General features: G+C 35.4%; 1 protein-coding gene across 3 annotated transcripts in view; it reads right to left on the bottom strand.

Moving 5' to 3' along the window:
- Positions 1–24,419, bottom strand: part of LOC117332496 (citron Rho-interacting kinase-like) — a 62,207-nt gene that overhangs the window by 3,928 nt on the left and 33,860 nt on the right. For 2 of the 3 annotated variants that reach the window (XM_033891427.1, XM_033891426.1), the window contains exons 23-45: positions 23,790–23,966; positions 23,583–23,654; positions 23,107–23,223; positions 22,289–22,398; positions 21,526–21,609; positions 20,740–20,875; positions 20,276–20,380; positions 19,009–19,149; positions 18,159–18,272; positions 17,620–17,791; positions 14,883–14,930; positions 10,727–11,011; positions 10,140–10,326; positions 8,965–9,201; positions 7,918–8,023; positions 7,573–7,653; positions 4,590–4,734; positions 3,689–3,921; positions 3,151–3,259; positions 2,417–2,548; positions 2,149–2,229; positions 993–1,074; positions 310–483 (exon numbers count right to left, since the gene is read on the bottom strand). In XM_033891427.1, the coding sequence (XP_033747318.1) occupies positions 310–483; positions 993–1,074; positions 2,149–2,229; positions 2,417–2,548; positions 3,151–3,259; positions 3,689–3,921; positions 4,590–4,734; positions 7,573–7,653; positions 7,918–8,023; positions 8,965–9,201; positions 10,140–10,326; positions 10,727–11,011; positions 14,883–14,930; positions 17,620–17,791; positions 18,159–18,272; positions 19,009–19,149; positions 20,276–20,380; positions 20,740–20,875; positions 21,526–21,609; positions 22,289–22,398; positions 23,107–23,223; positions 23,583–23,654; positions 23,790–23,966 (3,128 nt within the window). The remainder of the gene's footprint in view (positions 1–309; positions 484–992; positions 1,075–2,148; positions 2,230–2,416; positions 2,549–3,150; positions 3,260–3,688; positions 3,922–4,589; positions 4,735–7,572; positions 7,654–7,917; positions 8,024–8,964; positions 9,202–10,139; positions 10,327–10,726; positions 11,012–14,882; positions 14,931–17,619; positions 17,792–18,158; positions 18,273–19,008; positions 19,150–20,275; positions 20,381–20,739; positions 20,876–21,525; positions 21,610–22,288; positions 22,399–23,106; positions 23,224–23,582; positions 23,655–23,789; positions 23,967–24,419) is intronic. The other variant, XM_033891428.1, reaches the window with a different exon arrangement.

Below are 24,419 nucleotides of genomic sequence, written 5' to 3' on the forward strand. Positions count from 1 at the left end.
CAATCACAAGTGAGATTATATGAAAAACTGTTTTATTACATAGACATGTGATCTGATGAGCTTTAAGCATTGATTATTTATATAAATTACACTAGATTCCTGAAGTTCCACACTACAGAGTAGTTATTTCTATGAAAATAACACATTTGGATGTTTGGATGACGACCAAGTTACTTACCGAGTCCATGATTCTCATAAGTCCCCCTTCACAAATTTAAGTCATTTCTAGATCAGGGTTCACAAAATATGTAATTTCATGAAATCTATGTGTTTTACGTTAGTTTTATCCATGGATGATAAACCACAAACCTGTACTTGTTCTCTTTATTATCCTCGTAGTAGTTGATGTTCATGCCGTCGTTTCCCCGCAGACACACAAGCTGAGTTCCCTGGCTGTCACTTGTGGATACATACACCCCTCCAACCCTGATTGCCCTTCCAAGGTACCGTGGACAATGCATGTCCAGGATAGTCTGCTTTCCTCTACAGAACACAAGATGTTACCAAATCATATATATCTATTAACAGTCATAACACAAGTTTGCCGAGAATGTTCCAACCTAGCGATTTCAAAATCACAATTTTATGTAGGACTTCATACTCATGCTTAAAATTTGTTTCCTAGTAATTTTTGTAACACAGATATCCAAAAGAATAACCAAAGCTTTATTTTTATGTAAGCTATGCAATTTGATCAAATCCCAAGGGTGGATTGGCAAGAACTTGGGTAATGAAATAAGTAAAATTCTGATAAGGTTTACATATAAAGCTATAAACGTTGTTTATTTTACAACCATTGAGACCAAGTGATATCAACTGAAATTACCAGGTGAAGCGTGAGTGAGTTTTCCACTGCACCACCTAACCACTCTTTAGTTATATATTTCAACCTATGAAGTTAATTTTGATTGTAAAATTATTTTTGGATCAATGGAAGAAAATATTTAGAACCTTATCCAATACCCAATTTTAAGAAGGGTTGGACAGCGTACCTTGTGTCATTCTTGTCGGCAGGAATAGTGATTCCCTGGATACTGTTGAAGTAGATAATGTAGAGGAATGGCTCGCTGTAACCTGTGGAATGCAAAACATCACATCTTCAGGATGATGAATAAACAAGAGGCCTAAACAGCCTGTATTGCCCACCTGGATATTTGAGTGATTATGGCAAACAACCTCATTTAAGTTATATTATAAATATGTATTTGGGATTGGTCACTCAATACCATGCATTACAATCAAGTACGGATCATCATTAAACACTACTTTATGAAGATCTGACGGTGGGACATGATATATTGCCAGGGTACTTGATTTAAGGAGGCATGGTTCCTTACTAATTGCACATTTTTGTGTTAGTTATCTCCCTTTAGTTATAGGTTCCTTTGATATCATACATGTGATTTGTGCAGTCAAGCCCTTATAGGATTGTAAAAATGACATACATAAAAAATACATACATAGCCCAACACACAGTCACACACATACCAAATACTAATCCCCTACCACACACATACACATCTACACACACCATAACATTGGTTGTTTTTGCCAAAGGCTAATCCCCCCTCCCACACACATCATAACATTGGTTGTTTTTACTAAAGGCTAATCCCCTCCCACACACATCATAACATTGGTTGTTTTTACCAAAGGCTAATCCCCTCCCACACACATACACATGTACACACACCATAACATTGGTTGTTTTTACCAAAGGCTAATCCCCCCTCCCACACACATCATAACATTGGTTGTTTTTACCAAAGGCTAATCCCCTCCCACACACATCATAACATTGGTTGTTTTTACCACAAGCTAACCCGACCCACACACAATCATAACATAAGTTAATGTTTTTACCACAAGCTAACCCGACCCACACACAATCATAACATAAGTTAATGTTTTTACCACAAGCTAACCCGACCCACACACAATCATAACATGCTAACCCGACCCACACACAATCATAACATAAGTTAATGTTTTTACCACAAGCTAACCCGACCCACACACAATCATAACATAAGTTAATGTTTTTACCACAAGCTAACCTGACCCACACACAATCATAACATTGGTTAATGTTTTTACCACAGTCTAACCCGACCCACACACAATCATAACAATGGTTAATGTTTTTACCAAACGCTAATGGAAGGCAACTCCATTTCAAGTCCTTGGGTCGGCTCCTTCTTCCTTTGATGTCAACAAACACACCGAATTCTGAAAGAGCAAATCAAACAACCACTGAAGACACAAAACTTGTTTTGATATTAAATGATGTTTTTTTATAAAATGGGTAAAGATTCTAAAATTATTCTGTGGTTCAACTTCAGCAGAGATTGAAACTGAAAGCTATTCTGCAAATGCAAATCAGAAACTTTAACATGTCCGCTACTAGGGACATTACCATGGAAACAGAGGAGGAACTCCAGGGGCAGTCCCTCTGGAGACACCTTGACAACATCTATTGGGAAACTCTTGTGTATGGCAGCTCCGAATGCAGCAAACGCGAGTGAGTTGTCCTTCTTGTCCACAAACTCTGTACAAAAAAACAAAATATATATCAATGAAATTAATACATGAAATATATTCCATTTTATTTTAATTACCTTGACCTAGTTTAACCTCTGTTGCATATTCCTATAAAATAGTGAACTACAATGATTCAGAGATAATATTCCAATCTTCAGAATGGAAGTGTTGAAGACAAGACAGCAGGAAGCAGTGATGGGAATCGGTTGAAATCCTGCTTAATCATTAGTTTTGTCTATCCAATCTATGATCAACTAATATTGATTAATTTTTTATTTTCCTTTTTTTTGTTATTAAATATTTCTTCCATTCCTTTGTGATGCTTACTGTGCTGTTCCAGTCATCTAGACACTTTTATTTTATATGACATAAGTGACAACCACAATCAAACTTGATTAATCGGAACACCACTAGTAGGAGGGATGTATGTTATTACTATTGAGCAGTAATTAAGTATATATGGACCCTCATAGTAGTACTGTAGTATTCGTATGCATTACACAAAGGATACCAAGTGGGAGGGAGGAGGGGGTTGAGGGATGTCGGCTGGTTGATTTAGTCGCACATAAATGTGATGTAAAAATCTGTGAGTGTTGGGAGAGAACCTACCTGTCATGGCTGGGTGTTCGAGGTCGATACGATAGAATTTGTCTGTCCCCACAATTACAAAGTCCTGTGATATACACATACAGCTGCAGGGTTCTGACGTCATCAGCTCCTGTAACAAAAGACACAGGTCATACACACAGGAACTTTACAAATTAAATTAATTAAACTGCCCCTATTTTATAACCATGAAACACATTTTAGACTTGATTAATATGTGAACCGATTTGAGACGGCTATATTATTTTTGCTGTGATATAGCGGTATATATAGAGAACACATTGTTACTGTCTTAATTTTCATGCACCTAATTAACAGATACATTACTTGTATGTATATTTTCTTGATAGAGGAAATTATCGGACTAAAGATACAGTTGTGGTACTACCTGAAACTGTTTTAATTAACAAATCAAATAAATCTCAAATTTACTGAATTGTGGTAAATACTTCAGTTAAAACATCTGAAGAGTAAAAGAATCACAGAAAAGATGTCTTCCATCACCCACATACACTGAAATGGAGCTCCTTAAATGTCTCACCTTTCTGACACAGAACGCACGGAGATCTGTGTTGTACTTGAGTATGACGACACGATCCACCATTCCTACACACATGTACACTGTGTCGTGGTGTCGTTTCACCTCCAGTAGCGTACAACCAAACATCCCCTCCACCTCATCATAGTGGATAGGGGGCGACTCGTTTCCTGTAGCTTGGTCCAATTTTATCTTTATTAATTTTTTATCAACCCATACCACTCGTCTGTTTTTTCCTGTAAATAAGACGGACGATTCATAAAGGTGAGTAAATACACTTCTGATACCTGAAAATTTTACACTTGTTACGTACATAACTTACACAACAATCTTAACTTTTATATGGTTTTATAATACTTTTTCACTGATGATACATTTAACATTACATAAAATCTACCTACAACACCTTTACCTATCGCCAATTAGATGGTACTTTTATACTGTCAATACCTGTACTCTTACTGGAGATCTACCTACAGCACCTTTACCTATCGCTCATTAAATAATACTTTTACACTGTCAATACCTGTACTCTTACTTGAGATCTACCTACAGTACCTTTACCTATCGCTCATTAAATAATACTTTTACACTGTCAATACCTATACTCTTACTAGAGATCTACCTACAGTACCTTTACCTATCGCTCATTAAATAATACTTTTATACTGTCAAAACCTGTACTCTTACTTGAGATCTACCTACAGCATCTGAATACTTTTATACTGTCAATACCTTTACTTTTATTTGAGATCTACCTACAACACCAGTCCTTTTGATACATATATCTATGTTAAATGATACTTTTATACTGTCAATACCTGTAACATTAACACTAGTTACATACAATCTACCTACATCACCAGTATTGTTTAAGGTGAGAATATATTAACACGATAGTTACCTATAACCATGATGACCATGCCCACAGCACTAATTATCTCAATTTGATGGACACTTTTGAAGCCTGTTAACTTCACCAATGTAGATGGCTTCCCTATCTGCATACTGACAGCATACAATCCCTCATCAGCTCCCAACAGCAGCAGCTAAAACAACCAATACAGAACTGATATTTCTCTTACCCTGGATACATGTATCCACATCTTTAAGAGTGTGATGTCTTCGGGAATCTCAACCTAAGGAGGAAGATTTTTAAGTTGAGAAACATAAAGCTTGCCGAGGGTTGAGATTTCCTCCTCTCTCAATCAAGGCGATGAAAGATTATTTTTTCTCTTACCCTGTTTTTTCCTCTTGTTTACAAATTACATCTATGTAAGGCAATGTGATGTTATTATATTGTCAAAGTGGCATCATTGTATTGTTGAGGTGATGTCATACAGATGCTGTGAAAAGGAGATCCCCATTTCAACTCTAGGGTGAGATACGGAAACACAGGTAAAACTAGAACTGTCGCCAGGATGGCTGACTAATACCCCCCGCAATCTGCACGAGTCAATGGTGAATTGGAACTGTTAATTAGAGGCTAACTAAGATAACCCAGTAATATAGTGACCAGTTGCCATAGCAACCATAATTTTGAGAAAAAGAAAGAGGCATACACATCTACACATGATCCTCTATATTTGTGTGAAGTTTCATTGAAATCGGCCCTTCGGTTTAGGAGGGGTTGTCCGGACAAACTTAAAGTTATGGTTCTTATCGGAAAACCTGTTTATAGTGACCAGTTGCCATAGCAACCATAATTTTGAGAAAAAGAAAGTGGCATGCACATCTACACATGGTCCTCTACTTTTGTGTGAAGTTTCATTGAAATTGGCCCCTCGGTTTAGGAGGAGTTGTCCGGACAAACTTAAAGTTATGGTTCTTATCGGAAAACCTGTTTATAGTGACCAGTTGCCATAGCAACCATAATTTTGAGAAAAAGAAAGTGGCATGCACATTTACACATGATAATCAATATGTGTGTGAAGTTTCATTGGAATCGGCCCATCAGTTTAGGAGGAGTTGTCCGGACAAAACGTGTCTACAGACAGACGGACGGACAACCTGATTCCAGTATACCCCCCTAACTTCGTTGTGGGGGTATAATTATGGATACACCTGTCCATGGAAAATAATAGAATCTGTACCACGGACAGGAATATCTCAACCCCAGAGTAAGAGTTTGGCTGGCCAGCATGAGACTTGCGGAGTGCTGCCCAGCCACACTCTTATATGAGGGTTGAGATACGGTCTGCGGTACCAGTCCATATTTTTTCACTTATAACAAGAAACAAGAGGCCCAGAGGGCCTGTAACTCACCTGGTTTCATGAGATATGAAACAAGAACTATGCTTAAGTATATTTGTCACTGGTATTGCTATGTCAATATATCATAAGCATTTTATATGGGTACATGAACATTGGTTTTATTGTAATTCTAAAAACGTCAATTTAGCCAATTGATCCCTTTTGGCCCCGCCCCTCAGCCCCACCAATTGTACTAATTTGTATCTCTACCCCGAGGGGATGCTACCAGGCAAATATGAGCGATATCCATTGCTTAGTTTCAGAGAAGTTGTTTATATCAATTTAGGCAAATTGACCCCTTCTGGCCCGCCCCTCAGCCCCCAGGGGGGTCAGCCCCATCATTTGTACAAGTTTTAATCCCTACCCCAAGGGGGTGCTACCAGGCAAATATGAGCAATATCCATTGCTTGGTTTCAGAGGAGAAGTCGTTTAAATCAATCTAGCCAAACGGGCCCTTTTTGGCCACGCCCTAAGACCCCCAGGGGGTCAGGCCCAATCATTTCTACAATTTTGAATCCCCACCACATAGTGATGCTACCAGGCAAATATGAGCGATATTCATTGCTCGGTTTCAGAGAAGAAGTCGTTTATATCAATATAGCTAAACTGACCCCTTTTGGCCCCGCCCCAGAGGCCCCCAGGGGGTCAGCCCCATCATTTGTACAATTTTGAGTCCCCTACCCATAGGGATGCTTCAGTCAATTGTTGACCGACGGACGACGGACGCCACAGTATGGCATAAGCTCACCTTGGTCCTTCGGACCAGGTGAGCTAACAAATTCTAAAGTGTTGTGAAACTTTTCCATCATGTCATCATCAATGTCCCATGGAATGTGCATCAAAATTGATGACGTCATCAATTTGAGATGTGGTTACGCAACATAAAATGATGATGTTGCGCTATTGTTAGTGGCATCATAGCGCGTGCCAGCTGTCTTTCCGTACCCTGTGTGAGATTGATTTGTCCCATCCCTAGCGACCACGGAATCACCCTGTGAAGTATGTGAGAATAATAGAAACTTCCCTGTCTGAATGAGATCACTTGTCTTACCCAAATGAGGTGAAAGATTTTACTGTTACCATGGGACACTGGATATAGGCACCACAGAACCAAATCAAAAATAGATTGTGGGTTTTCCCCGTTTGGGCAAAAGATTTAATAGGAAGGTGAATACATCGAGGCCTACTGATTGGATATTTAGGTGAGAGAAGTTTCCAAAGTTTTATGTGTGGGCTGGGCAATACGTGTAGATGTAAAATATATAGAAAAAAAATTATTTTTTTCCTAGCTTGTTTTTGTCAGGGGGAGTTAATTAAGTGTGTATTTTGTTGTAAATTTAGATGAATTTTTGGTGCTGAATTCAATACAAGATGGTGGCCCCCCTATAAAAAAAGTTCAAATTGGTAGAATTTTTAATCATTCTATTTACAGGTTTCCGAGATGACATTCTTCAAAATTATGGCTAGTGGACCAGTGTTGAAAACTCCATTTAAGCAGTGGTAAACGTTAACATTATCGTCTATGGGAAATCATTTGGTTCCGTGGTTCCTGGATAGTGGGAGCTATAGAACAGGAATGGTTGAGGAATGCCAGTATTATATCAATAAGGAATCAATGAGAGAGTTACCATTACCTGTTTGGAGAAAACCTTTGTACAGTTGAGATCAAGTCGTTTCTCACCAGCCAGATCCAGAATCGTTGTGGTCTGTAATTTCTGTAGGGAGAATCATATTGAAAGATCTGAGTGTTAAAATCAAATCAGACCACTGGAAAATGTTTAGTATCTCATCACGCCCAAACAACAGTAAACTTCTGTCATGTTGAGAGGCAAGAACACTATCAAATGTACTACCTGAGCATCCATTTATGAAATTATTTGGAAACTCATAGACTAGATCTAATTCTGAATTAGTCATTGGTTAATCATTACAAAGTTTAATTCTGAACTAGTCATTGGTAAGTCATTACAAAGTTTTACCTGTCTTTTCACAGTGTCCTTTTTCTGAAAGTTTTTCACTGCTCCTTCAAAACATGCCACCCACTTGGACTTTTCTGAGAAGTTCATTGCCATCAGGTATAATACTCTGTGAAAGGAAACATTTAAATGTTCAAAAAGGAAAAAAAGATGTATAGAAACTAGAAACTCCACGACGTATGAGCCTGTAAACCTCAGATTAACCTTTCAATTTGTCCAATGAAACTTGAAATACTAAGCATACACTGATTTTCTATTATAATGACCTTGACCTTTGACATCCATGCCTGAAAAGCTATCCCAAGCAAGCAGTTACTTGATAAAGTAGTGGATGAAATCTTCCTTGTGTGGCAGTGTGTCATCACCATAAGGATGACCATGGTGATGACAGAAAACACCATGACCATAGTATCCACTTCTAATTTCTACTGCAGGCGAAACAAAAACGGATGATTACTGTATAGGAAATAAGGCAACATGCTATGATAAAATTACAACTGGGTGGTATTTAGTGAAATTGAAAAGCTCTGAAATAGTCACATCTCATTAAGTTTTCAGAGTTGACAGGTAGATAAACGGTTTTAGTATAAGACTAGAAAATGTCTGTAAGACAAACGCCCCTGCTGCCACTTGACACACCGAAACCTCAGCAATTCCTAAGATTAGCTAGTTACATTGCATCAGATCAGGACAGGTTGGGACAGGACAGACCAGGGGCCTGTACGTTTATGCGGACAAACCGGTTCGTCAGTTTTTAAATGTAATATTTCAAACATATATCTTGACGGACCTGCAAATGTTAATACAGGCCTTGGGAGTCTTTGTCAAGGTTCGTCTGAAAACAATATAAAATCACCAGGTCCATCTTCATTTCATGAATGAACAACACCGGTCCAAGTGGTCTAACCGTTTGGACCGCAAAAATGAAAAAGGGCCATAGGTAACACTATCTGCCTGCCTCTGCCTTGTAACCGGTGAGCTAAAAATGACATTGTCTATTATCACTATCATTAATTCACTGTTCAAATTGCTGTCCTAAGATCATGTTACCTGCCAGGCCAGCATGTGGTCAGAGGTTCATGCTCCACTTTGATGACATGACTGAGATCCGTCAGTGCAGTATTGGGAAGCTCTGCCGAACTGATAGCACTATGTACTGTAATGTCTGTCTCCTCGGGGTTCAGATTGAAGGAATCAACGGGATTGGCGTCAGTCTCATTGTTGTATAACATCAGTATATTGTCCTCCAGAGATGCCCATTTCCTCTCCCAGCCCTGGGTCCCTGTACTGTAACACAACAAAACAAGGATGGATAGTATTGCAACAGCAATATAAAGTCCCCTGCCTGAGCTAGAAGTGCACCTATTTATTTCCCATTTTTTATTTTTTAAATGTTTTTTCGAGAAAAAATAATGTGGGATGCACAACTACATGTTATACTGATCATGTATACCAAGTTTCGTTAAGATCGGAGTAGTACTTTAGAAGGAGTTGTCCGGACAACTGTTGCGTGACAGACAGACAGACAGACGGACGGACGGACAGACGGAGGGTAAACCTAAAGTTTTTCAAACGGCAGGGGACTAATAACAAATCAGTCAATTACAGTCTGACATTCAAAGGACGTCTTCCATGTGTTCAATTGATGACACTCTTTATCTGAGAAGAATATAGCACAGACTTCGTTGAAAGAACCCCTATATATGTGTTTATGAATACATGGTACTATAATTTCATCAATATTACTTAATTTAAGGAAATTTATCAACTTCATATTTTCCAAGAAATCATGACAGAACTCAAGGAAAATTCTACAATCATAATTTTCCCTTAAATTCAATAATGCTTTTCCTTTTGAAAATTTTACATTAATGAATTATCCTCATTTAATTAAGGGATGCTGATGAGCTTGTATCATGTTTTCTTCAGAAAGATGGTGTTGTTCATTCCATCAAAATTTAGAAATTCTATCTAGAAATTCCACCAGGTATGAAAGCAGTTGAATGTAAAAAAAGTCTAAAATCCCAATTTGTAGTGTGTATTCTATGACGAAATATTAAAATCAACAATACAGCCAACATGAGAAAAAGTCTGAAATCAGATTTTTATCAGAAAATTGTAATGCCTGCAATAATATGATTGATGCCCCCCCCCCCCCCCCCCCCCCCCCCCCCTTCCTTTTAAACCTGGAGTGGTACATCAAAGTGCTACATGAGTCATGGTACCTGGGTATTTTCAGGAAGCCTTTCATATGTATAGGTCTGTCATCCTTGCACAGAGATATCTTTCTGTTGACTGGCATGTCCTCATCTCGTCTCATGATTTCCTGAAAGTGTTGGAAGTACTCTGTCGGAAGCCCACACGTAGCGGGAGCTGCTGAGAGACACTTCGGGTGGCACACCATGTGACACTCTGTAAAAACATAAATGTTGTCTATAATTGTTGTAAAATGACAACCGACTCCTGATTGGCTGAGGAGTTACTAGAGCAACATAAGGAAACAAAGTTTAAGAGGAATGTTTTGTTATTCTCATTGTAAACTGGATGGAAGAGTGGGAGAGCTGAATTATTTCAACAATTATCAATGCTTACGCTGTACTATAAACATATGATATAATTATGAATTTAAATAGAAAATTTAAATAGAAATATTCAAAACAATTTCAAACTCTTTTTTCCATTTGACCATTTGGCTAATAGCAGATTTTATCATCTGATGATACATTTAAACTGGTGTCTGTATTTATTTTACTAAATATTTATTGCACAAAATGTTTTCCTGATGTAAGCTATAACAACTTTGACAACCAACCTTGACACTTTGATGCCTGCTTGACAAATGGAACACTGCCAAGACACACGGCACACTTTGTGGCACGTGTGTTGAGCCCCGTGACGAAGCGGTGTGGAATGTTGTGATGCATCCTCTGACTTGGAACCTGGGGAAGGCCGTAGGAGTACATACTACTGGATCGCTTGACACTTGGAGTCAGTAAATTGACAGGCGCTGATGGGGACCTAACTAAAGTGGCCACAGCAGCCCTGTCCTTTGGCGTCAGGGTGTCGTTATCCTTCAGGGATCCCATCAATCTAAGCACTAGTAAAATATCAAACAGTAACATAACATTCTTATGTTCAAATAACAAGTTTCTGTATAATCACATGCAATGTTTATCTGTAAAATAACAGACCTCTGTGTAACTATGTATAACATTTCTTTCTCTGAATAAGAGTTAACTCGAAGATAATGGATAACATTTCTGTTTGACTAAATATAATACACTGTACATTTCTCTGTATGACTAAATATAACATTTCTCTGTATGACTAAATATAACACTTCTCAGCTGTATGACTAAATGTAATACATTTCTCTGTATGACTAAATATAACATTTCTATGTATGACTAAATATAACATTTCTCTGTATGACCCAATATAACATTTCTCAGCTGTATGACTAAATGTAATACATTTCTTTGTATGACTAAATATATCACTTCTATGTATGACTAAATATAACATTTCTCTGTATGACCCAATATAACATTTCTCAGTATGACTAAATTTAACATTTCTCTGTATAACTTAATATATCCCTTCTCTGTATGACTAAATATATCCCTTCTCAGTATGACTAAATTTAACATTTCTTTGTATGACTAAATATATCCCTTCTCAGTATGACTAAATTTAACATTTCTTTGTATGACTAAATATAACATTTCTCTGTATGACTAAATATAACATTTCTCTGTATGACTAAATATAACATTTCTCTGTATGATTTAATATAACACTTCTCAGTATGAGTAAATATAACATTTCTCTGTATGACTAAATATAACATTTCTCTGTATGACTAAATATAACATTTCTCTGTATGACTAAATGTAACATTTCTCTGTATGAGTAAATATAACTTTTCTCTGTATGACTAAATGTAACATTTCTCTGTATGACTAAATATAACACTTCTCTGTATGACTAAATATAACATTTCTTTGTATGACTAAATTTAACATTTCTCTGTATGACTAAATTTAACCTTTCTCTGTATGACTAAATATAACATTTCTCTGTATGACCCAATATAACACTTCTCTGCATGACTAAATATATCACTTCTCTGTATGACAAAATATATCACTTCTCTGTATGACTAAATATAACATTTCTCTGTATGACTAAATATAACACTTCTCTGTATGACTAAATATAACATTTCTCTGTGTGACTTAATATAACATTTCTCTGTGTGACTTAATATAACATTTCTCTGTGTGACTAAATATAACTTTTCTCTGTACGACTAAATATAACATTTCTCTGTATGACTAAATATAACATTTCTCTGCATGACTAAATATAACATTTCTCTGTATGACTAAATATAACATTTCTCTGTATGACTAAATATAACATTTCTCTGTATGACTAAATATAACATTTCTCTGTATGACTAAATATAACATTTCTCTGTATGACTAAACATAACACTTTTCTGTATGACTAAATTTAACATTTCTCTGTATGACTATAACATTTCTCTGTATGACTAAATATAACATTTCTCTGTATGACTAAATATAACATCTCTGTATGACTAAATATAACATTTCTCTGTATGACTAAATATAACATTTCTCTGTATGACTAAATATAACATTTCTCTGCATGACTAAATATAACATTTCTCTGTATGACTAAATATAACATTTCTCTGTATGACTAAATATAACATTTCTCTGTATGACTAAATATAACATTTCTCTGTATGACTAAATATCACATTTCTCTGTATGACTAAACATAACACTTTTCTGTATGACTAAATTTAACATTTCTCTGTATGACTATAACATTTCTCTGTATGACTAAATATAACATTTCTCTGTATGACTAAATATAACATCTCTGTATGACTAAATATAACATTTCTCTGTATGACTAAATATAACATTTCTCTGTATGACTAAATATAACATTTCTCTGTATGACTAAATATAACATTTCTCTGTATGACTAAATATAACATTTCTCAGTTTGACTAAATTTAACATTTCTCAGTTGGACTAAATTTAACATTTCTCTGTATGACTAAATTTAACATTTCTCTGTATGACTAAATATAACATTTCTCTGTATGACTAAATATAACATTTCTCTGTATGACTAAATATAACATTTCTCTGTATGACTAAATATAATATTTCTCTGTATGACTAAATATAACATCTCTGTATGACTAAATATAACATTTCTCTGTATGACTAAATATAATATTTCTCTGTATGACTAAATTTAACATTTCTCTGTATGACTAAATATAACATTTCTCTGTATGACTAAATATAACATCTCTGTATGACTAAATATATATCTTCTCTGTATGACTAAATATAACACTTCTCTGTATGACTAAATACATCACTTCTCAGTATGAGTAAATATAACAATTCTCAGTATGAGTAAATATAACATTTCTCTGTATGAGTAAATATAACATTTCTCTGTATGACTAAATATAACATTTCTCTGTATGACTAAATATAATATTTCTCTGTAAGACTAAATATAACATCTCTCTGTATGACTAAATATCACATTTCTCTGTGTGACTAAACATAACATTTCTCTGTATGACTAAATATAACACTCCTCAGCTGTATGACTAAATACATAGCATTTCTCTGTAAGACTAAATATAACATTTCTCTGTATGATTTAATATAACATTTCTCAGTATGAGTAAATATAACAATTCTCAGTATGAGTAAATATAACATTTCTCTGTATGAGTAAATATAACATTTCTCTGTATGAGTAAATATAATATTTCTCTGCATGACTAAATATAACATTTCTCTGTATGACTAAATATAACATTTCTCTGTATGGCTAAATATGACATTTCTCTGTATGACTAAATTAAACATTTCTCCCTACATTCTACAGTTATCAGCATAATTCATATATAAAAGATCTCTGCATGAATACATGTACAGATATCTGTATGATTATGTATTGCAAATATGATAATATCTGTATGAACATAACAGATATCTATAAATTTATATGACAGATCTCTGTATGAATACTTATATCAGATTTCTGTATGATTATATATAACAAACCTCTGTATGAATACATATTACATATTTCTGCATGATGATAAACATCTGATTTCTATATGATGATAAACATCTGATTTCTGTATGATGATAAACATCTGATTTCTGTATGATGATAAATATCTGATTTCTATATGATGATAAACATCTGATTTCTGTATGATGATAAACATCTGATTTCTATATGATGATAAACATCTGATTTCTGTATGATGATAAATATCTGATTTCTATATGATGATAAACATCTGATTTCTGTATGATGATAAACATCTGATTTCTATATGATGATAAACATCTGATTTATGTATGATAAATATCTGATTTTTGTATGATGATAAATATCTGATTTCTGTATGATGATAAACATCTGATTTCTGTATGATGATAAATATCTGATTTCTGTATGATGATAGACATCTGATTTCTGTATGATGATAAATATATGATTAATATCTGATTTTTGCATTGTGATATTAAGCAAGCTTCATGTTTGTTACAATCAGAGAAAGAATTCAAATGAATAGCCATGTTAATATTTAACAAAATCTAAAGCTATTGCATCATGATAAGTCAACATATTCCCTAATATTTGTACTACTACCGAAACAAACATGAGTGGTTGATAATGTCTTTATATCACAGAATTCTAGAGATAGTAATTTGTAAGAGGATGAATTAGTGAACAAAAAGCACAATACTAGCGGAATAAACCAAATTCCCCAACATACACCCACAGTATGTTACAAATAAGCAGATACAAAGCAGTATTACAAAGACACCACATCCGATACAAGGTCCGTGTATGATGGAGTACAGTTTGGCCAACTCTACCTGAGTGATTTTTCTCTGTAGTTCCAGGTGTGGTGTTCTGCTCCACCCCTGACACAGTGTATTAATAAGTCATAGTAGATTAATAGTATATGTTACATGTATTTGTACAAATGAACATTCAATTTCTAATTGGTCACCATGGAAACTAAATGGAGCCATCTGATTGGTCGAGAAATTTTGATATTGTCTGATTTTGATGAAATTTGGTAGATTGATTTAACTCCATTTACAGCCAACAGTCTGTAACTAAATCTCACTAGAGGCGAAGTACGAGATCTAACAGTCTGTAAATAAATCTCACTAGAGGTGAAGTACGAGATCTAACAGTCTGTAAATAAATCTCACTAGAGGCGAAGTACGAGATCTAACAGTCTGTAAATAAATCTCACTAGAGGTGAAGTACGAGATCTAACAGTCTGTAAATAAATCTCACTAGAGGCGAAGTACGAGATCTAACAGTCTGTAAATAAATCTCACTAGAGGCGAAGAACGAGATCTAACAGAATATCAGTGTGATATTAAATCCATTAGTTCAATCAAGCGTTTAGGATAGTGCGACACTTTCAGATTTGTTATGGGTTTTTTCAACATCATTTTTCTATGTTTTCTGTGTGTCTGGTTAATGCACTGTAATTATAATGAAAATGTACATTGAAGATTTTTCTATCACAACATACTTTTCCTTGCATATTCCAAGACCAAAGTAGAAAAGTGTAATCAATGATTGCGAAACTCACTGGCAGAAGCAATCACACTATACATTCATTTTTTATGTATGTATAAGCATGTCATTTTGAAATTGTATGTCGCATAACATCACTCCAACACCTCTAATGGATGTATAAACCAAATTAGAAGGGTATTAGGTGTATTCTTTTGGACTAACAAGCTTTCCAAAAACTTACCCCAAAAACTTTAAAAGTGGGTTTTGGTGCCAAAAATGTTAAGTCCACAAAATGGTAAAATGCGAAAAAATAACAATTTTTTTCTGCATGATTTTGTCATAACATCACTCCTAGACCTCTAATGAATATATAAATCAAATTAGAATGGTGTGAGGTGTATACTTTTGGACTTAAAACATTCCAAAAACTTTAAAGTCTTGGGGTGGGATGACCACGCCAACGTAGGGGATACAGCATTAGCTCACCGTTACTTGTAACCGGTGACTGGTATCTACTACACCGGTTACGAGTAATGGTGAGCTAAAACTATTTCCTGTTACACGATAATCTTACCATAATCTCCCACCCCAATCAATTACCACTGTTTTACACAGACTAGATTTATTCACCTACCACCTTTTTTATCCTGCAACTGCCACCGCATTGTCGGAATACACCTACCGTATATATTTTTGCTGTATACGGCAGTGACGGAAAACAGCTGTATTTTGGAATCTTAGCACATGCGTCAATTTGACTGACCTATTTTTGGCTCGGGACAGGAAGACAAAAGTGGCTCGCCAATTTTGTCTTTCTTTACCCTCACCAAAATACAGCTTATATTTTAAGACACTGACCATGTATTCTCTATTTATCAAGTTATGACAAGACACCAGTCTCAATACATGTACTAGTTCTGTTTGGTAGGACACCAGTCTCAATATTAGTTCTGTTTGGTAGGACACCAGACTCAATACTAGTTCTGTTTGGTAGGACACCAGACTCAATACTAGTTCTGTTTGGTAAGACACCAGACTCAATATTAGTTCTGTTTGGTAGGACACCAGTCTCAATATTAGTTCTGTTTGGTAGGACACCAGACTCAATACTAGTTCTGTTTGGTAGGACACCAGACTCAATACTAGTTCTGTTTGGTAGGACACCAGACTCAATACTAGTTCTGTTTGGTAGGACACCAGACTCAATATTAGTTCTGTTTGGTAGGACACCAGACTCAATATTAGTTCTGTTTGGTAGGACACCAGACTCAATACTAGTTCTGTTTGGTAGGACACCAGACTCAATATTAGTTCTGTTTGGTAGGACACCAGACTCAATATTAGTTCTGTTTGGTAGGACACTATTCTCAATACTAGTTCTGTTTGGTAGGACACCAGACTCAATACTAGTTCTGTTTGGTAGGACACCAGACTCAATACTAGTTCTGTTTGGTAGGACACCAGACTCAATACTAGTTCTGTTTGGTAGGACACCAGACTCAATATTAGTTCTGTTTGGTAGGACACCAGACTCAATATTAGTTCTGTTTGGTAGGACACCAGACTCAATACTAGTTCTGTTTGGTAGGACACCAGACTCAATATTAGTTCTGTTTGGTAGGACACTATTCTCAATACTAGTTCTGTTTGGTAGGACACCAGTCTCAATACTAGTTCTGTTTGGTAGGACACCAGTCTCAATACTAGTTCTGTTTGGTAGGACACCAGACTCAATATTAGTTCTGTTTGGTAGGACACCAGACTCAATACTAGTTCTGTTTGGTAGGACACCAGACTCAATATTAGTTCTGTTTGGTAGGACACCAGACTCAATACTAGTTCTGTTTGGTAGGACACCAGACTCAATACTAGTTCTGTTTGGTAGGACACCAGACTCAATACTAGTTCTGTTTGGTAGGACACCAGACTCAATACTAGTTCTGTTTGGTAGGACACCAGACTCAATACTAGTTCTGTTTGGTAGGACACCAGTCTCAATACTAGTTCTGTTTGGTAGGCCACCAGACTCAATATTAGTTCTGTTTGTCCTCAACAAGTCATTTCTCTACTTACATTCATTAGCCTGAGTAAACTTTTCCTGTCTCAGTTTCTCATTCTGTTCCTGAAGTTTATTGCAGCGTTTGCGTTCCTGGTCGAGTGCAGACTGCAGATCAAGTAATGGTACTGGATTCCCGGGGCTAACAACGTCCTTAGGTTTACCACTTCCAAACAGTTTACTACCCGACTACAATGGATGAACATACAAAGATACAATCATTTACAAATTTAATACAAAAGTTTTTTTTAAGCAGGTGACAACAAGAGTAACACAAATAGATGCATAACATGCCAATATGATCCTATTCAAAACTTTAACAGAAACAACTATATCCAATTATTTAAAATCATTTTCACTAAGTGAATCTATACCATCATTGTTAGAACCCACAAGAACATTCATACCATTAATGGAACAATAACACTGACTAAACTGTAGACCACTAAAGAAATTTGCCAAAAATTACAAATGGTATACCATAATACATCTATCTAAATTTGACCAGTGTATAAAGAGTATTCAATGAATAGATTAATTAAATTACAAAACTTACTTTTTTCTTCTTAGAAGCAGCGTTCTCTGCCCAGAGAGCATGGAGGTAGTCAATGAGCTTCATTTGTTGGCCGATTGTACTTTCAAATTTATACTTCTCCAGGAAATGTACACCCTAAATCAAACCAGACAGTCAGTCACGACTCCTCAACAAAATATTTCAATTTGATGTTGCAACGCCCTACAATAGTTGTAATTCATGTCCACTATTCCATTTATAAAGTGACAACTTTACATTCAGATTTGCTGTATCTCAACAAAGCTGTTTAAGTGTTTGAATCGAACAATTTAAATGTAGCTTACTCGTGAACTAGATTCTTTTATGGGTAACATGTTATCACTTTATATGAATGACATTTTACTTTACTATTTTGAGGTCTTTATTCTCAGTAATAAATTACTTATTGCAAGACTTTATAGAAAGGTAAGGGACCTGATCATGGTATATGCAGCATTCCTCTTGTGAAGCTGAAGCTGGTACAAGTAAGTTTGGTATGATAGATTTTAAGAGGCAGGAAAAACTTTTACTAACAGACTAAAAACAATATTTGACCATTGTATGAATTAAAGAGGATTCTAGTATCTTAAATGATAACACACCACACACTTACTGTGGCTGATGCATGTCTAATTTTATAAAGATTTGATAATCATGACTTGGGCAAAATAAGCACCATAAGAACCAACACTAAAATCAATGTAATTAAACCCTTCATTTCACGGAGACATGATACCGACGGCTGCTACGTTAACATGTAGCACATGCTACATCAGTTTCACTATTTACCGACATCTTACATTACTCAGTACAATCAAAAACATATTTCCCCATCAAGTGATGTAGGTCTGACCTGCAATGCGTCTGTGAAGTTTTCCAGGTCCACCTTCTCACCAAAGATAAGTTCAAATTTATCCATGGCCTGGTCCAGACTGTGTTTTAGCTTCAAGTTCTTTGTTCGCAAATCCTGGCACTCTGTCATCACTGAGGAAATCTGTCAAGATTCAATCTCTTAAAATTCAACCCTTACACCAGAACATCACATGGTAAACACCTCTCAATAATGCTGAATCTTTACTGATACTGTAAAAGTTATTGTTTAAAAGGGTACATGTATTCACTTTTCTATTTCTCAAAAATAATATTAGTGCAGGAAATTTTATTGGTCTGCTTCATAATTTCCATGAATTTTTATTTTTTTTGTTGTTGTTAAATTCAAACTCAAATGACACAAAGTCAGAAAAGGGCTATAAGTTTGTATACTGTGGCTGTGAGATAGACTTGATTTTTGCACCTGATCATTTTACTCCTACAGTAGAGGTATAACACATGACTTGACAGGTTAAGTGGGATCCTATATACTCATCATACACTGTAAGCTCAACAGTATCAGGGAGAGACTAATAACTTACATAAAAGACATGGGAAAATAGAAATTACCATATAAACAATATCTTGTTACCATGGAAACAATGTCAATATCTTGTTACCATGGAAACAATGTCAATATCTTGTTACTGTGGAAACAATGTCAATATCTTGTTACCATGGAAACAATGTCAATATCTTGTTACTGTGGAAACAATGTCAATATCTTGTTGCCGTGGAAACAATGTCAATATCTTGTTACCATAGAAACAATGTCAATATCTCGTTATCATGGAAACAATGTCAATATCTCGTTACCATGGAAACAATGTCAATCTTGTTGATAAACAGCCCTTTCTAATTAAATCATGTTTGTTACATTCTCATTAGAAGATATTTATAGAGATGTTCAATTATTTGGCCCTTTTAATAGCATCACTGACAAGTCATAAAACAAGAGTATAAAAAGTTTTCTGGTGCAGGTTAACTAATTTTTTGGCTCTTCTGTATCTAGCTCTCAATATGTATAGAAAAGTGCTTATATCTTGTGTTTGTTGCAAAAAAGACAAAACCGAGTTTTCTTGCATTCTTTGAGTGGAATATTTGTCTTGACTGGAACATTTACTGACTGCTTTTTTCTTAATACATTCAGCTTTCATATTTTCTTTCTATTTCATTGAACTTGGAATATAATTGAAATACTAAAGCAAAAAGAATATTTTCTTATCATTATCAACTTCCAAAAGAGTTACCTCCTCCTTAAGAGCTCTTTTCTCGTCCAGATCGGTCTCCAGGTTACGTTTCTGTGAGTCGGCCACACACTTGAGCTGCATGTTGTGTTCCTTCAATTCTGACACCTGAGGACAGTACCAGGACAGAGCATAAATTACACAAGTTTTTATGGTAGACAACCATCACCACTCATATAGTCAATAATCAAAAGTTCACCTTCCATTGGTATAACCAATCACACTTCATTGAAGTTTGTTATTGTTTAGTTTGTTTGTTGGATTTATTGCCTCATGGACTTCCAGTGTCAATTTGAGACTCGTCAAAGAAGCTATTACCTACTTGACTGAAAGATTTAAAGAACACGATACATACAGAAATAAAATATCCCTACTCCATTCTGGAGGAAAGATAATGCAAGTGTTACATCTTCACTGCAGGGACTGAGAAAATTAACCAAGTCCTGTATGATTTTTTATTAACTAACCTGTGCATCTGTTTTCAGACTGGCTCTCTGTATCTCCCATATTTTGTGGTTAAGAGCCTCAATTTCAGCTTTGTGAGCTGCTTTCATGGACGTCATCTGTTTTTTCATGCCTGCTACCCTCTCACTGGCCGTCTGTCTGTAAATGTGTCAATAACAAACTATCTTAATTAACAATTTTAACAATCATTATAGTGCACAAATATTCATTGAACCCTAACTTCAAGCACAATAGGGGGAGGATTAATAATATTTTAAACACTGCCATTTTTAAAATCAATTTATAGCAATTAATAGCTTTAAATTTTGGGGGACGACACATAATTTTTGAAAAAACAAAAAATCATTATAATTAATTTTTGAAAATGATTTCCTATTAAAAATTTAAAACATGTTTTATGTACAATTTTACTGGTTTTAAATGGGATTCTTTTTCTCAAATCAATACGCCATGTCAATTGTCGTATTGTGACGGTCACATTTTTCGCGCCATTCTCGGAATTTCTTTCATAGAAGAATGAAAAGAATTTTTCTTCCAATCAGATATTTACCATGAAAACAAAGAAAAATTAATTATTGTATTGTAAATTCAAATTTTGGGGGATGATAGGTTATTTCATAAACACTACCTTTATCAAAATCGTTTATTGTAATAACTATCTAACTGTTAACAACCATTTCAATCTAATACATTCCATCCCCCCCCCCCTTTTTTTAACAACTAGCCGATCAAGAAACGGAAAGTTACATTTACTACATAATGAGAAACAATTAATATATAAAACTCACTTGGCCTGCTCTAAGGCATGTAGTCGGTGTGAAGTTCCCTCGATCTCTTCTTCTCTCTCCACAACAGCCGTCTCAAAGGTATTCCTGGAAAATTTAACAAATAATTCATATGGTTCCTCAGGGTAAAACCAAAATCTGTTTTCAAAAGATAAAATAAAATGATAGTAAGTTATATATGGTGCAAAAATTCTAATTATTCTAATAGAATAGAAACCGTTGGTTTTGACTCCAAAAGCTTAAAATGCAAATTTGTGCAAAAATTGTTTGTTTTTCTAACACATACATAAAGTTATGTAACAGGGGACATTTTTACATACTTCAAAATATGATCCCATTTTCTGCTAGGGAAGAAATAACAGGAGAGAGAAAAACAGCTGGTATGCACTGTGACATAATCACCATGTATTGTTTAATTGACATCATTGTATTGTTTCCGTGACATCATAAAAACTGTTGTGAATGGGGATTCTCCACTTTTTTTATCAACCATAGGGGGTTTCTTGGCTTTGACAGACATTGTTGATTGATGTTTTTTCGACTTTGTTGATTTGTAAGTTATGACAAAGACATCAAGCATGAGCGTGATCTTTGGAAAGGGATAACTTTACCCTTGTGTAAGAGTTTGTTGGACAATAGGGTTGAAATATCAATATGACCACAGAACAATTCCGTGTAATATTCAATTAAGGACACATACGAATGAGTTGATAAACAATCTTCAACACGTAAATTGGTATATTGATCGTGATTTTGTGACACTCACCTGATTTTATTCCATTCCCCCTGTTGGCGCTCATGTTCCTCATTCAAAGCCTCCAAGTCCTGTAGCTGCTCCTCCAACTCACTACACACAGTCTGTAGCTTGGCTACTTTCTATAACAGAATATTTGTCAACACATTGTACTCCAGTCACTTATGTTTATTGATGATTGTTTTGTACGATAACCGGCGCCACTAAAAATAGTTACAGTGACCTTTACCTTAACCCCAAAACCCGGAAACTCATACTTGTCTGAGATATTATGATATTTAAGCACTGAGTAAAGTTTGATCAAAATCCCCCAAGAAATGAAGAAGCTAGAGTGCTGACAAACTTTGGCACTACATACATACATTCAAGACTGACGGAGAAGAAACATACAGTACATATGGTTTCACCAGTAGGGGACTAATAAAGTGTATCAACTACATGCTTTTGTTGGCTCAGACAAAAGCATGGAGTTTTACTGTACAAGAAAACAAAAGTACCCAGAGAGGAATGATGGATGAAGTACAACAGTTCACCGAGGTCCCCATGACCAGGCGCAGGGCTTTTTCTCTCTGGTTTGGGATGGGGTCTTTTTGTCTTATTTTGGGAAGAAAATTGGTGAATTGGGAAAGATTTTTGCAGGAGTAAACTGCAAATTTTGGGAATTTGGCTTTAAAATGAAATAATTCCAATTGGGAATGGGGCCCATTAACGGACCCAAAAAGCCCTCAGAAAAAGCCCTGAGGCGGCATAAACAAGGTGAATGCATTGAATATCTAATCAGGTACAGTTCATGACATGAACACAGTAAGAAAGAGGAAGGAGAGCTATACCTGTGCTTCTACTTCACACTGATGTTCCTTCTGAACCATCTCATCTCGTATCATCTGCTTCTCCATACTGATGGAACTCTTCTCTCTCTGGAGGCTGGATATTCTATCTTCCATTTCCTGTAAAGTTTTTGTTGTTAATACCTAGTTAGTGACTTAATTTAATTGTTTTAATTTTTTATTTTTGACAGTCATAATCTAATTTATTTGATTTGATTCTGCTTTAAAGACAGCTCTGAAATAAATATCCAGCAAATATTTAAACAATCTATTATGAATTTATATAATAATTAATAATGCCTGCATAAAAATACACAAAAATGTTTACATATAAGAATGCAGGTGACGTTACATTGAATTTAAATACTGTGAACTAGGTCAAACTTAACTGCGAAGTATTAGCTCCGTGAAATAAACAACTATACAGTACACATGTAGTGTATACAAAGGTAGGGTCAATCATCTAGTGCCATTCATACCTTGTACTGCCTGGAAGATTTCTCAGCCTGGGACTTAAGGAGCTTAAGCTCTTGTTCAAGGTCAACAATATTCTACAAAATAAAGGGTAACTAAAATTAAACGCATGAAAAAAATGAAGATCTAATCCACTCTAGTTTAGTTTATACATTGTATCTACAAAATTTTAATGCTGTCAATCCAAAATGACAGATTTATGTCAACCTTACCTCTGACCTATGAAGCTTAAGTTGAAGGTCACGGATCTCGGATTCATACCGCTCCTTGTTATTGCGTTCCTGTCTCTCGCTTGCAGCTAGCAGTGAGCGTGCTTCGCTGAGGGCTAGATTGGCATCATGTAGTTCTCGCCTCAACTCCACGATAACCTGGTCATGTTTTTCTTTCTCCTGTAGAAACACACAAGTTGCTGATGTCTATATCAACATTTTTACAACAGCTATTATATCATGAAACCATCAATACAATCAGAAGACCACCCTGATATCAATATATGGATTCAATACATGTACTGGGTACCCACCATGTTTTTCCTATGTTGTCTGAAGGAAACAGAGCAAAAAAATATTTTTTGTTCCCTATTCTGCATCAAAAATAGATATTGAAGATACTTTTTCGGTTGAAATTTAAATTGATATACAATTAACTGCAGTAATCTCGAGGAAATAACTCTTTAAAAAAACAGAAAAATCAAAATGTCACTAAGGAAAACACAAAATGATTATTAAGTTTCAGAAGATTGAAAATTGAGAGTGAAGATCTTTGGACAAAAATGTAAACTCCATACAGAACAAGGTTTTAGATAGAAGCAATCTTTAATGGGTACACCAACACCTATCCTT

The sequence above is a fragment of the Pecten maximus genome, chromosome 8 (genome assembly GCF_902652985.1).
Source record: "Pecten maximus chromosome 8, xPecMax1.1, whole genome shotgun sequence".
In the NCBI taxonomy this organism is placed as follows: domain Eukaryota; kingdom Metazoa; phylum Mollusca; class Bivalvia; order Pectinida; family Pectinidae; genus Pecten; species Pecten maximus.